General features: G+C 42.7%; 1 protein-coding gene across 5 annotated transcripts in view; it reads right to left on the bottom strand.

Annotated features, from left to right (window-relative positions):
- The window catches only part of LOC110681517 (diacylglycerol kinase theta), a 134423-nt gene that overhangs the window by 31634 nt on the left and 87462 nt on the right, over positions 1–15327 (bottom strand). For all 5 annotated transcript variants that reach the window (XM_021857451.1, XM_021857452.1, XM_021857454.1 and 2 more), the window contains one exon: positions 46–532. In XM_021857451.1, the coding sequence (XP_021713143.1) occupies positions 46–532 (487 nt within the window). The remainder of the gene's footprint in view (positions 1–45; positions 533–15327) is intronic.

Raw genomic sequence — 15327 nt, 5'->3', positions numbered from 1 at the left:
TTGAGTTTTATGTGGATCTTAAGACATAACAAGCTTGATACTCACGGCTTTGGATGCGTTCTCGTAGGTTATCACTAGCGATCCGTACTCGTAGTAGATCGGACCGATACTACTAAACTTGTTTTCGAAACCAAGGATCTCAGTCAGTATGTGTTCGTAGTTCCGTTGCGACAGACCCGGAGGTAGATTGCCGACAAAGAGGGCCAGGTTCGGTCCGTGCGGATCCTGTTTGAGCTGCAGGTAGAATCGCATCATCTCCATCTGGCGGATCGAGTCTTTCCCGAGCTGCTTCATGATCTCCCAGGGTCGCTCGTTCCACGACAGGACCCGCTCGGTGACCCCCCGGTCCAGCAGTATCTCCGAGCAGCGGTAGTCCTCGATCTGGTGTCCTTGGAGGCCGAATTTCTTCAACGACTCACCGATGAGGTCCTTCACCGTCGAGTCGAGGTCCACCGGGATGTTGACGTAGGCGTTCTCCACCTGAAGCTTGCCGGGGTAGACCCTCACGAAGCCGTGATCGTTCTCGCGGTCACTGCAAGAGTAGACCAATTCAGGTTAGATGGCCGTTTTAAAGTAGAACGAGCTGGGATTGCGTCTCAACAGTATTGATATAACTTTAAAAAATGCAGCACATGGTGTTACATGTAAAAAAGGTAATGCCTATAGCAGTCATTTCTTTGTGATGCTTTTTGAGTAGGCTTTTTTTTGTGGTGCGTGTACTCAGTACACAATGCGACCACTATTTATTCTTCCCAACTTCTTCCAATCACTCATAAAAACATGGATAGAGCCTGTGTCTTTCGCACATTTTGTGGCAGATATTGAGCAAGCTTATAATAATATCAATGAAATCCATTATTACCTAACCCTGTCATAGCTCAACAAGAAAAAATAAGAATCAGTAGTCATCATTCCCTTGGTAAAATGTTTCTTAGTCCATTGGTGTCCATAGGTGTCCATCCATCCGGGAAATCCGGGAAAAGCGGGAAAAACCCGGGAATTCCAAATGGCCGGCAAAAATACGGGAAATACCCGGGAAATTGTTGCACACACCGGGAAAAAGTACTATAGGTGGAACTAAACAATTTGACCATGCACGACTGCTTGATCACTGACTTTAGCTTCAAGCGAGTAGCTAGAGAGATAGTTAACGGTTACTACTAGTTTTTTAAGCAAAATCCTGGTGGGATCAATTTTTTCTTCAATTTTTACCGATTTCTTATGAGATGCTTTTAAATTTCTGGCTTACTTACTTTACTTTTGCTGGCGCTACGTCCTTCAAGACATGACCTGCGCCACAATGTTACGCCAACTAACTCGGTACATGGCTGCTAACCTCCAATTCCTCGATCGCCCCACACTTCCAAGATCCTGCTCCACTTGGTCAAACCACCTAGCTCGTTGCGCTCCCCTTCGTCTTGTACCGGCCGGATTTGAGTTGAACACCATTTTTGCGGGATTGTTGTCCGGCATTCTCACAACGTGTCCCGCCCATCGTACCCTTCCAGCTTTGGCGACTTTCGTGATACTGGGTTCACCGTAGAGTTGCGCAAGCTCGTGGTTCATTCTTCTCCTCCATACGCCGTTCTCACATACTCCGCCGAAGATCGTCCTAAGCACACGTCGTTCAAAAACTCCTAGCGCTTGCAGGTCCTCTTCAAGCATTGTCCACGTCTCATGCCCGTAGAGGACTACCGGTCTTATTAGCGTCTTGTACATGGTACACTTAGTACGGAAGTGAAGTTTACCAGACCGCAAGGTCTTGTGGAGTCCATAGTAAGCACGACTTCCGGCGATGATACGTCTTCGAATTTCTCTGCTGCAGTTGTTATCCGACGTTATCAATGATCCGAGATAGACGAATTCGTCCACCACCTCGAACTCATCCCCGTCGATCGTCACGCGTCTGCCTATGCGAGCTCTATCGCGCTCGGTTCCTCCAGCCAGCAGATATTTCGTCTTCGACGTATTTACCTTCAATCCAACCCGATCTGCTTCACGTTTCAGCCTGGTATACTGTTCAGCAACCACCTGGAACGTTCTTCCGACAATGTCCACGTCGTCAGCGAAACAAATGAACTGGCTGGATTTATTGAAGATCGTGCCCCGCATGTTGAAGCCCGCCCGTTTCATAACACCTTCTAGCGCAATATTGAACAGGAGGCAGGAAAGACCATCGCCTTGTCGAAGTCCTTTGCGTGTTTCAAACGGGTCCGATAAAGCACCCGATATCTTCACACAGCACTGTACACTATCCATCGTAGCTTTGATCAGTCTAGTCAGTTTCCCGGGAAAACCGTTCTCGTCCATAATCTTCCATAGCTCTTCGCGGTCGATGGTATCATAGGCCGCTTTGAAATCGATGAATAGGTGATGCGTAGGGACTTGATATTCGCGACACTTTTGAAGGATCTGCCGCAACATGAAGATTTGGTCTGTCGTCGATCGCCCGTCCACAAATCCGGCTTGATAACTTCCAACAAATCTGCTTGCCAGTGGCGATAGACGGCGGAAGATGATCTGGGAAAGCACTTTATAGGCTGCATTAAGAATGGTGATCGCTCGATAGTTCTCACATTCTAACTTGTCACCCTTTTTGTATATTGGGTATATTATTCCCTCCTTCCACTCCTCCGGTAGCTGTTCTGTATCCCAGATCCTGGCTATCAATCGGTGCAGACAAGTGGCCAACCTGTCCGGGCCCATTTTAATAAGTTCCGCTCCAATACCATCCTTTCCAGCTGCTTTGTTGTTCTTGAGCTGTTTGATAGCATCCTTAACTTCACCTATTGTGGGAGTTGGCACGTCTCCCTCATCCGCCGTACTGATGAAGCCATTCCTCCTGCTGTCTTGATCTTCCTCCTCTGCGCCGTTTAGGTGTTCATCGTAGTGCTGCTTCCACCTTTCAATCACCTCACGTTCGTCCGTCAAGATACCACCATCCTTATCCCGGCACATTTCGGCTCGCGGCACAAAGCCTTTGCGGGATGCATTTAGTTTCTTGTAGAACTTACGTGTTTCTTGAGAACGATACAACTGCTCCATCTCTTCGCACTCCAACTCTTCCAGGCGGCGCTTTTTATCCCGGAATAGATGGGTTTGCTGTCTTCGCTTCTGTTTGTATCGTTCCACGTTTTGACGGGTGCCTTGCTGCAGCATCATCGCCCGCGCTGCATTCTTCTCGTCCAAAACCGTCTGACACTCCTCGTCGAACCAACCGTTCCGTCGATTTGCTTCCACGAACCCAATGGCACCTTCCGCTGCGTTGTTTATGGCTGCTTTGAGACTACTCCAGCAGTCCTCAAGAGGGGCTTCGGTGAGCTCTCCCTCTTCCGGCAACGCTGCCTCAAGGCTTTGCGCGTATTCAGTTGCGACTTCGGGTTGCTTGAGTCGCTCCAGATTGTACCGGGGCGGGCGTCGGTACCGAATGTTGTTCACAACGGAAAGTCGTTGGCGCACTTTAACCGTCACAAGGTAGTGGTCCGAATCGATGTTTGCGCCGCGATAGGTTCTGACGTCGATAATGTCCGAGAAGTGCCTTCCATCAATCAAAACGTGGTCGATTTGTGATTCAGTCTGTTGTGGTGATCTCCAGGTGTACCGATACGGCAGGCTGTGCTGGAAGTAGGTACTACGTATGGCCATGTTTTTGGAGGCGGCGAAATCAATCAGTCTAAGGCCGTTTTCGTTCGTAAGCTGGTGAGCGCTGAACTTCCCTATAATCGGTCTAAATTCCTCCTCCTGGCCAACCTGAGCGTTGAGATCTCCGATAACGATTTTGACATCATGGCTTGGGCAGCCGTCGTATTCACGTTCCAGCTGCGCGTAGAAAGCGTCCTTATCGTCATCGTCACTTGCTAGGTGAGGGCTGTGCACGTTGATTATGCTGATATTGAAGAAACGGCCTTTGATCCTCAACTTGCACATTCTGTTGTCGATTGGCCACCACCCAATCACGCGCCTCTGCATTTCGCCCATCACGATAAAAGCTGTGCCCAGCTCATGTCTATTGCCGCAGCTCTGGTAGATGGTATAACCATCCCTATACGTATGTACCGTCGACCCTTTCCAGCAAACCTCCTGCAGCGCTACGATGTCGAACTTGCGGACCCTCAATAATTCGGAAAGAATGCGGGTACTTCCCAAGAAATTGAGAGACTTACAGTTCCATGATCCGAGTTTCCAATCGTTAGTCCGTTTTCGATGCCTGGGTCTATGCCGATTGTTCCGGTCCGAATTTACATTGTATGCTTCCTGTACTGATGATTTTTACGGCTGGCTTGTAAGGCCTGCACCAACCCCCTGTCTCGCCGGAGGATCATCGTGCACAGCACTGTTTAGAGTCCCACGCTGGCACTAGGACGATGATCAGCCGCTCCTAACATGGAGAACAGACGCTGTTTTGAGCCGCCCCTAACATGGAGAACAGACGCTCTGATAAGCTACACCCTCAGAAGAGAGGAGCCCCCCTTCCCTGTCAGCATACGACCAAGGTTCCACCAGGGTTGGTTACCCGATCTTCCCTACGGTTACTCGTATCCCAGGCGGCACCACGGGGAGGTAGGGATAGGAGTTACTGGACAAGAGGCTAAGGACCACAAATGGGGTCTATTTTATACCTGCAGGTACGCGAAGTACCAATGGTACGCATTGTCCAGTCATTTACCACCCAATTTCTGGCTTAAAAAGATATTTATTGAGCAGATTCAAAGGACATCTGATGGAACATCATTAAAACCTATAATTTCTACCGTTCTTCGGGAAGATCTTTGCCGGAATTCTAACGTGAATCGAGGCGCCAATCGAAAGTTCTGTAGAAAAATCATTCTATAGGGAAATAGTATATTACTAATAAGATTTCAGTGGATTCTATAAAAGATCCTTCGATGTTTTTTTTTCAAATTACTAGAAAATTCTAGCAGTAACTGTTGATTAAAACCATACCCAAGATATGATTTAAATTTATTTTTTTTCTTTGGGAGATCTAAAAGGTTTTTTAACCTCTCTACCAGCAGCTTCATTTCCTACCGCAATAAAAAAAACGAATCGTGATAACTTTTTTGTTTCTCAATATTTTTGCACCATTTTTTCACAAGTTATCAAAAAACTCTTGTAGTATAAGAATCCATGTCGATATTGATCATTAATATAGTGTCCATTTCCCGGCCATTTTGCTCGTCCCGGGATTTGGGACAAAAATCAATGCTTCTCCCGAGAAATCCCGGGATCCCGGGAAATTACGGGTTTGCTATAGATTTTTCAAATTCTCTATAAAACTTATGAATGGAGGTATTATAAAAACTTGAGCCATAATTTTAAAGCAATTTGTTTCAAACATTTGAAAAGTCATAAAAACTTTAGAACAAAAGAAACGATAAAGATCATTGAAGGTGGCTTTAGGACATTTCGTCGAATGACATTTGGTCGAATGACGTTTGGTCGAATGACATTTGGTCGAAAGTACATTTGCTCGAAAGGACATTTAGTCGAATGGACTTTTGGTCGAATTACATAGGAACATTTATTTTGGTCAAATGACGTTTAGTAGAAAGCTTATTTGCAAATAGTTTATTGAAAGATCACTTGGTAAAATTGATTATTATTTGCAATTTTTTGCAAAGTAGGTAAAATAACGTATTCTTTTGAATAATCTGAATCATTATCTGATGTTGAAAAAAATATAGAACATTTTGTGTTGTGTTTTTTTTTTTTTAATTTTATTCATCTTTTTAATTGAAATTTGAAGTTATGCTAAAATCTAGGATATCTATGAATGTTCGAATGAACTTTTTAGAATAAGTTTATTTTTGTACATTGATTGAAATGTTTCGCTGTAGTGAATTTATTATTCTTTGAAAATATCAGCATTCTTTAAAAAACTGCTCTACAACTTATTTTAATACTAACTGATTTGTTATGTTTTTATAATAAATTATTTTTTTTGAAATGTCAACGTTCTTCGTTATGCACTGCGGATCTTTATCTGATGGAAACATTCGGAGAGAGTGCTCGGGTTCTTTTTTTGAATTCCGGGTCTTGCAGCTTACGGACGTGGGAAAGATTTTTGAATGTGAAGTGAATGTTAGGTATCAGTAACTCTACTTATGATCAATTGGCTTATTGTAATTTCCAGCTCAATAACATTCCTCAAGCAAATATATGGCTTTACTGACAGTGTTGATGACTTCGGGTGAATAACAGAGTTTGCAGTAGATGCTTTGAATTATTAAAAATGAAAATTGTGCGTATTCTATGTATCGGGAAAGAGAAGACGAGTTGACTGAGGCGACAAAATTTGGCTTGCTTCCATTTAGGAACAGTTTATCTCGAATCGAAGAACGAAACAATACTTTTCCTTGCTGAACAAAAAAGCAGCATGGAACGTCAAAAACGCAAGAGGTTGATACATAATACATATAATGGGAGAGCGTCAATCAAATTGAATAACAAAATTTTGCTAATCGTATATACAAACAATACAAACAAAAATACTTTTTTCAATTTTTCAATCACTCTTGTATTAGCGGCAAAATGCTACTCTTGACGGTCAGAATAAACGTAAAATTTTGTTTTCATATTATTTAAATTCGACCCCTATCCTCTCCACGAAATGTCGGTTCGACAAAATATCAGATGCTTTCTGTTGCAACTATGCCTCTTCGACCAAATGTTCATTCGACCAAATGTACTTTCGACCAAACGTCATTCGACTAAATGTCATTCGACCAAATGTCATAGATTCATTGAAGGTAATGTAGATCATGCTTAAAGTTAATTATTGAAAATTATTGTCTGAAGTTTACTGCCGTGAATCATAAGTCAGTCCCATCTGCATTTTGGTCAAAATTGAGTTGATATCAGTTTTCATTATATCTTCTAATTGTCTTTCAACTGCACTAATGAGAAATCACTTTTTGTTCATAAAAATTAGGAAAAACAACAAGTCGAATTGTCCCATAATGAAAAGTAAACGCATGCCAATCCCACTGCAGACTTTCGCATCGTGTAACACAAACATGACTCATTATTTGGTCATCTTTATATTTCTTTTGGAAAGGTGACGGAGTAAAAAGCATTTTTTTTTTCTAATATATGTAGGGTAAGTGTTCCCTTAGTTGTGGGTGTTCCTATAGTTGCGGTAGTACCGTTTTTACTGATTTTATTACATTAGCCACAGAACCGACACTGCCAATCGACGTATTGGCTGGTTGATACGCGGAATCGTTGAAAAGAGCGTTCAAATTGCTTTAAAACTGGTGAAATATCACTAAAATTGCTAAAACTATTTTTGCTTGTACCAATAGTTGCGGTAAAGTGTTCCTATAGTGGAGGATCCCATAAGAAAACAACGGATACCGCAACTATAGGAACACAAATTTAAAATATACCGCAACTAAAGGAACAGTGTACCAATAGTGGAGGTATTATTTTTCACTGACATGCCGTGGATTACTGCGATGAAATCATTTTTCTCACTAAGTCAATGGGCGTTAGTTTCCGTTACAACATTAACATGTACATTAATTGCGCTTCTTGAATTTAGGCGGGTAAATGAAGTTCAATCGTGCTTAATACCTCCACTATTGGTATATCTACCCTATGCAAAACGAAATTGGAAACTTCAATTTTCTCAATGCCTACTTTTTACTGACTTGCGATTTGCAGCAGTTTAGGGGTACTTTCAAATTTGTTATCTCAGCATAGGCTTATAGAAACGGCTAAAATGAAATGAAAAGCATTAAAACTTTGCAAAATATGTCTATCTCAAATGGAATATATTTTTTTGCAGTAAAAAATGGCTACACAGAAAAAAAATCCGTTTTCGTATCCGTGAACAGCAGACGTGAACTCGTCAACAAGCAAAAATACACGTAAACTAGATCATGTTTATGTGACCATTGGTAGTAGTTCATGGTGTATTTTTGACAGTTCACGTTTTCCAGAATTCTTTTTTGAGCGTGTAGTAAAGGGGTTCATCAAGATCTTTTAAAATTCATTAAGAATACCTGCTGAAATGCTTCTTATTCTTATTGTGAAGTTTCAGAAAATTCGGTCGAGGAAAATCCCCCATGCCAAAGTTAATCATAGTAGTAGCTTTGTGTCCTACTGATACAGATTTTGATTTTGGAAGAAGCGTTATTTGAATAACTAACATGACTAGTTCTTGATCTATGACAAAGTCCTTATAAGGTCTCTGGCGAGATTTGGTATGGATAAAGTAGATTAGTAAGATATTTTTTGGAAACATAAATGGAAAGGTACTTGAGGTATCCTTGAGCAATCTTTAGCAACATTTTTAGCAACATTTTTGTAAAAAAATGGATTTCTGGAAAAATGCTTGTTTATTATGGTATTTTTTTTTAGAAAGTGAGCAATCTAATGTTTTTTGACGAGATATCGTTTTTGTCTTACAGTTCTAACCTTGGATCCAACGAGAATTGCACCAGGTAAAACAAATCTCTTTAGCCGAGTGGTTAGAGTCCGCGGCTACAAAGCAAAGCCATGCTGGAGGTGTCAGGGTTCGATTCCCGGTCGGTCAAGGATCTTATCGTAATGAAAATTTTCTTGACTTCCCTGGGCATAGAGTATCATCGTACCTGCCACACGATATACGAATGCAAAAATGGCAACTTTGGCAAAGAAAGCTCTCAGTTAATAACTGTGGAAATGCTCATCAGAACATTAAGGTGAAGATGATTCGAAACCAAACTTCAAATTTTCATGAGCACGTATCTGGAGAGCCAAACATCCGTTTAAGCCTAGGACAGGACGTGACAGCTCAACTAAGGCTGCCCCGTTGTTTTTCAGTCGATAACCTTGACGATACAGAAGCCAGTGTTACCAGTATCCTTTTTAAGCAAATCTTGTTAACAAAGTCAAAAATCAGGGCTCATAATTTGATTGTTTCGCTCACGATTTATTCATCTAATGCAATAGAGGATGCTATATTTATCCAAACTCATGTTAAAATACAAAACTGGCGATATTTTTTGAGATAATTGACACCAATTGTATTATATTGATCTCAATTAGGTATTTTTTTTTATTTTAGCATTGTAGGGGCACATGCTTTGAACATAACATCGAATATAAATTGATTTAAAACAAAAAGATTCAATGAAAAATTTCCAAACTTTTTATAAAAACTGTAATTTACGAACTAGCAACACGGCCGGACTAGCAACAAAGTGCCCTGTTGCAATCCAACACAACGATGTGAAAGTAGGCCTTTGCCAAAACGACCAAAGGGAAGTGGTCTTTTTTGACAGGCATTTGTTTTCATTTTTGTACTCTGACCTGTCACGTCTTGTCTTAGGTTTAAGCTGAAAACTTAATCGATTGGTCACCACTAGCGACTGACCAATCGATTATGTTTTCAGCTCAAACGGATGTTTGGTTCTCCAGATCCGTGCTCTTGAAAATTTGAAGTATGGCTTCGATTCATCTTCACCTTAAGGTGAAACAGTTTGGAATCAACTTCTAAGATTGCACTAAACTTTCAAAGGCACTAATCTCGCGAATGAAGCTTCCCACAACACTGCACTTTTTATTTTGCCTTTGTGCACTAGCAGAAAGCTTAAAATAAGAAGTTCTGGATCGTTTGCTAAATATTTCTCCAGTTTTGTGCCTTTGAAAACGTGAGTAGAGGCCATTGTGCCGACCATCTTTGGATTCCGAGATGTTTCACCTTAAGCTAAGAAGCCGGCTCTGTCCCAGTGGGGACGTTAATGCCAAGAAGAAGAAGAAGAAGAAGAAGAACAATTTCCATGAACCACTCATGGAATATACATTTGAAGGTATTCTTAGAAGAGAAAGGATTAGGTATGTTGAACATTGCCGTTTTGTGATACTACGGTCCAAATTTAGATGGACAGAGCAGATGTTTTTGCATAAAATTATAAAATATCTCTGAATTGAAAATAAATACTAGATGATTATTTTTATTATGACAAATATTTTATTTCCAACGAATTAAATAATTTAGTTGAACTGCATAAAATTGTTTAATGAAGAACAAAAAATCCCATATATAATATGTTCAACTTAAAAATACATAGTTTGAAAACGAATATGTCAAAATTTTCTACAATGGGGTTACGTATTTTCGGCCGATTTTTTATTTTCGTCACGGGGGTTTTTGTCTACCAAATCTTATGAAAATCGGCATTAGGATGCGCTAATATGCATTAATGTTAATTTTGATCCCAACAGGTTTAAGAAAACCTCCTACCGAAAAAAAAACAAAAGATCACTATATCAAAAATATCTAGAAAATACGATGTCGCAGTACCACGATGTCATTCGGTTTTTAGTTTTTGGGCATCCGTGAAAAATCCGGGAAATGCAATATTGATTTTGAATGGACGCCCTGTAAATAATGTTTAATGGATTTTTCAAAGATTTGGATAGACTCACTGTAAACCTCGATAATTTATATAAAGGACCTGCGGTTTTTGGTGTAGGTATAAGTTGTAAGTGAAAGTTGTGCACCCTTTCAAACTATATGAAAAGTTTTTGAGTTTTTACGCAATAAACCTTCAATTATTTTTATTTCTTAATTCAGAAAAACTTTTTTTTTAATTTCTTGTAGGTTCTGTCCCAATCAACAGCAACCAACATCAATCAAACGTCTCGCTATCAACAACCGCACCGAAGAAACTACACAAAGTGTTTCCCCAGTGCCGGCTGTTGCCGGTGTTTCTGAGAGCAATCGTGTAGTAGTTTCGGCTATGGCTGGCACTGTGAGGCAAGACGTTCCACACGCCAGTCGTTCTACTTTACCATCGCAAACGGTTGCTGCTACGCCTGACAATCATTCAGGACACGTCGCATCAGTCCCGGAGAAGGCCCTTCGAGAGTTAAACGCAAAAACAATACACAAAGCGCTTCCCCAGTGCCGGCTGTAGTCGGTATTAGCAGAACTAGCGTAATGGTTTCGACAGCAGCTGGTATTATGGGACAAAGCGTCCCACAGGCAAGTGACAGGCGATTTTTCACCGACAGAGACTACCGCACTTCCTCTCTCTCCCACAACAGACCCGCTGATCCGAAGAACATCAACCTCGTCATCCACCACACGATCAGCTACGGATAGTCGCTCCGGCGGCTGCTTCGCCCTACAATGGTATATCCGTGGTCTTGGGACCAACATCAGCGAGCTGGTGCCCCGAGGCAAAGGCGGCAATTCGTCGGCGACGAAAGTGTCTTCGGTCGCTCCGCCGTTTACAGCAGGTCAAACCAGATCAACCCGATGCATTGCCGGAGTTCCAAGTAGCAAGAGCAGAGGCGCGAAAGGCAATTACTGAAGCGAAGAAGCAATCTTGGGAACGCTTCATAGGGAAAATTTCATCGCACAGCAAGACGACAGATCTGTGGCGCACAGTAAACACATTGCGTGGAAATCGGCTGATACGCTCAGTTATCCTCAAACGGTTTCACGGACAACCCCGAAGAAGTAGCAGAAGAACTGGCGACGTACTACGGCGTAGGATCGGCGACGTGTAGCTACCCTCCATCGTTTCAGGTGGTGAAAATGGCAGGTGAGAGAGAGTCCATAGATGTTTCGTTTAATACCGACGACACGTACAACATTCACTAGCCGAAATTCTGTGGGCACTCTATAAAGGGCGAGGTGCCTCGATAGATACTAACATGATAGGGTACTCTTCAACGCCTTCCCGTGTTTGTGAAGTTTGTACTGCTGAACAAGATCTGATTCAGCGCGAGTTTCCCGCCAGCTGGTGGAATGCCCTCGTCGTTCCGATTCTGAAACTGAACTGCCAAGATGTTGGTTCGGCTGACTTCCGTCTTATCTCGCTTACCAGCTGCAGGGCGAAACTACTCGAGCAAATTGTCAACCGTCGTCTAATCACGGAGCTGGAGACGAACGAACGACTTGACAAGCGTCAGCACAATTTTTGTATGGCACGCGGTACCGACACATACTTAGCCGAGCTGGAGAGGCCGATACCAAACGCCGACGAGTATGTTTGATAGCGCCTCTGGATCTGTCGCACCCTGGAATCATGGCGGATACGTGGTCGGATGATGAATCTACTGCAAAGCTTTCTCTCGTAGCGAACGTTTCAGGTGTCGTTGGGTGGGTTACACGTCCAGTGAACACAAGCTGGAAAATGGTGTGCCACAGGGATCAGTGTTATCCGTAATCTTCCGGGTACTGCCGGATGGAGTCGACATACTCTTGCACGCCGACGACATCCTCCTCATCGTTAAAAAGGCTAAAAGTGAAGGCATACACACGAGATTGCAGGCTGCCGTTAAGGCTGTCTGTAAGTCGACGAAAGAGGGAAAGTCATGGCCTGCCATGCGCTGGTTGGCAATTGACATCTCGATGATGCGAGCGTTATCTCACGCTTGGGTACAAGACGGTTATCCGTAACACATCGGGGGACAAGACACTATATAGACACCACACAGGCTTATAACAAAATGGTTCCAAAGCGGGTACTTTACCATTTGAACTGCTGGCGGTTCAGTGTATAGCGAGCACAGCCATCCGTATTCTGGAGAAAAACAGCCGAAACAACATTCTTCCCAGACAACCAAAATGTACGTATAACGAAATCACCTGGAGGCTTTATATGTGCAAAGTTTCACTTATAAAATGTCGCGAAAAGGCCTTCTACGTACAAAAGTGGAGGCGATATGCGTGCATATATTATGTGATGAATAATAACATACAATGCGAGTGTATAAATATTCAACCGAACCAACCTGTGATCTTATGCGACTTAACTTATGATAACAAATGTTGATTTGACAGCTGCTACGGATTGATGCGATTTACTTTGTACGAATGTACGAGACGAAACAAAATGTATAAATGAACTCAGAAAAGAAGTGTGTTATGCGAGGAAACTCATCAAACTGACGAGTTTATCCACGGTGTTTTGCGGGTTTGATGTAATTAGTATGAATAAACGAGTTGTAACGTGAACTTTCATGCGATTTCTGGTTGTCTGGGTTCTCTTGATTCAACGCGACTCGGAACGTTTGGAAGAACTAATCGACGCAGCACTTCCTGCTGTTGGTCACCTTGCGAGACAGGTCGATCGTGTTTGGAATGAACGGAAACCCTCGATTGTATGGGACATGAAGAGAAGCATTCGAGCCGGAAAAAGTTCACAAAATCGTCCAGCGACTTCTGTCGACACGGTTCCGCAACTCGTCCGTCGTCTACACTGAGGCTGGATCTTCGAAGCACCCGTGGATTCAGGAAATTGAGTACATAGTGCAAAACAAAAACGTTCGGTTTTGTTGAATCCCGGAACATGCTGACATAACCGGAAATAATAAAGCCGACAGCTTGGTCAACGAAACTCGACAACAACCAGCTATCGATAGGGATCCCCGGCGAAGATGCACTGAGAGCGATAAAAGAAGCCATACGGCGCCGATGGGATAGCCAATGGTTTGAAATAAAGGATAACAAGCTGAGAGAGATTAAGTACTATACCAAAAAGTGGACTGAACGTGGCAATGCTGCTGACCAACGCGTTTTAACGAGATTGAGAATCGGCCATACGCGGTTAACAGACACACTTTTCTTCTAAAATGGGAATCTCCGCCTACTTGCGAGTGTTATGGAACCACAATCGATGTGCGACATCTTATTCTGCACTGAAGGAAGTTTGAAGACGAAAGAAGAAGATACAGCTTCGATACGCTTAGCTTGAAAGAAGCCCTCGATGACAATAGAGAGAGAACAACGAAGCTGTTGACGTACTTACACGAAACAGAAGTGTACGAGACATTGCAAAAATCAAAAATGAATTGCGTAATGTAAATTAGATTGCACATTTTTCACCAACACGAATGCAGCTTTCTGGTGTAAAGTGTCATCAATATACAAAAAAAGTTGATTTTTTCGAAGAGAGCCATTCCCATCAATGTCACCCCACTGATTAATGGTACCTCGTTTTACAGTATTTCTTAAAGAAAACCTCTAGTGAAACTCATTGAACAATATCTGAATATCTGAAGTAACTTCTGGATTAATCCTGGGAAAATTTCTATGGAAACTATCAGATCACTGGAAAAATAACATTTGAGTACTGCAGGATTTTTCAAGGGAAACTCTAAAAAAATCCTTCAAGCATCCTTTCAGAACGCGGTTAGTAAATGCTGTGCATGGCGTACCATTGGTACCTCGCGTACCTGAACGAATAAAAAATCCCGTTTGTATGGTCTTAGCCTTCTGCCCAGAAACTCCTATCCCTACTTCTTCACGGTACTGGCCGGAGTACGAGCAACATTAAGGAAGATCGGGTAATCAACTACGGTGGGAACTTTGCTCGTATGCTGACAGGGAAGGGGAGGTGTTCGCTTCTGCAAACCTGGAGCGTCTGTACTCCGTGTTAGGAGCGGCTAGAAACAGCGTCTATTCCCCATATCAGGGGCGGATAATTATTGTCCAAGTGCCAGAGAAGGACTATTAGCTAAACTGTGCCCTGCAAGCCAGCCGTAAAAAAATCAAGCAAATAATAGTTAACGAGCGAACACGAGCCGGAAAAATCGGCAAAGACCAAGTAAAGGGACTAGCGATTGTAAGCTCGGTAACGTGGAATTGTAATTTTCTCAACCTCATCGGGAGCACACGCATACTCGCCGATGTGCTGAAGAACCGCGGATTGGGCATCGTAGCGTTGTAGGAGGTGTGTTGGAAGGGATCAATGGTGCGAACGTTTAGAGGTAACATACCATCTACCAGAGCTGCGGTAACACACACGAGCTTTTATAGTGATATGCCGAGGCGCGTCATGAGAATGTACAAGTTGAATATCAAAGGTCGGTTCTTCAACTTCAGCTTAATAAACGTGCACGGAAGCACTGATGATGATAAAGACGCTTTTTACGCAAGTACGACAACTGCCCAAGCAACGACGTCAAAATTATCATAGGAGATCTATATGCTTATGTTGGCTCAGAAGGAAGAGTTCAGCGTTCACCGGCTGACGAACAAAAACGGCCTACGACTAATCGATTTCGCCGCCTCCAAGAACATGACCATTCGTAATACCTACTTCCAGCTGGAATATGGAATGCTGTTCTATACCGATACACCTGGAGATCACTACAGCAGACAGAATCACAAATCGACCACGTTCTGATTAATGGATGGCACTTCTCCGACATTATCGACGTCAGGACCTATCGTGGCGCTAACATCAACTCTAACCACTATCTGGCGATGGTTTAACTGCGCCCCATCACCTTTTCATCGATTTCATAGTATCGACCGCGTAGAGCTATGGAAAGTCATGGACTAGAACAGCTTTTCCGGGAAGCTCACAAGGCTAACAAGAG

The sequence above is a fragment of the Aedes aegypti genome, chromosome 1, assembly GCF_002204515.2.
Source record: "Aedes aegypti strain LVP_AGWG chromosome 1, AaegL5.0 Primary Assembly, whole genome shotgun sequence".
NCBI classification, from domain to species: Eukaryota; Metazoa; Arthropoda; class Insecta; order Diptera; family Culicidae; genus Aedes; species Aedes aegypti.
Note: the sequence above shows the minus strand (reverse complement) of the source record. Positions and strands in the feature narration are given on the sequence as shown.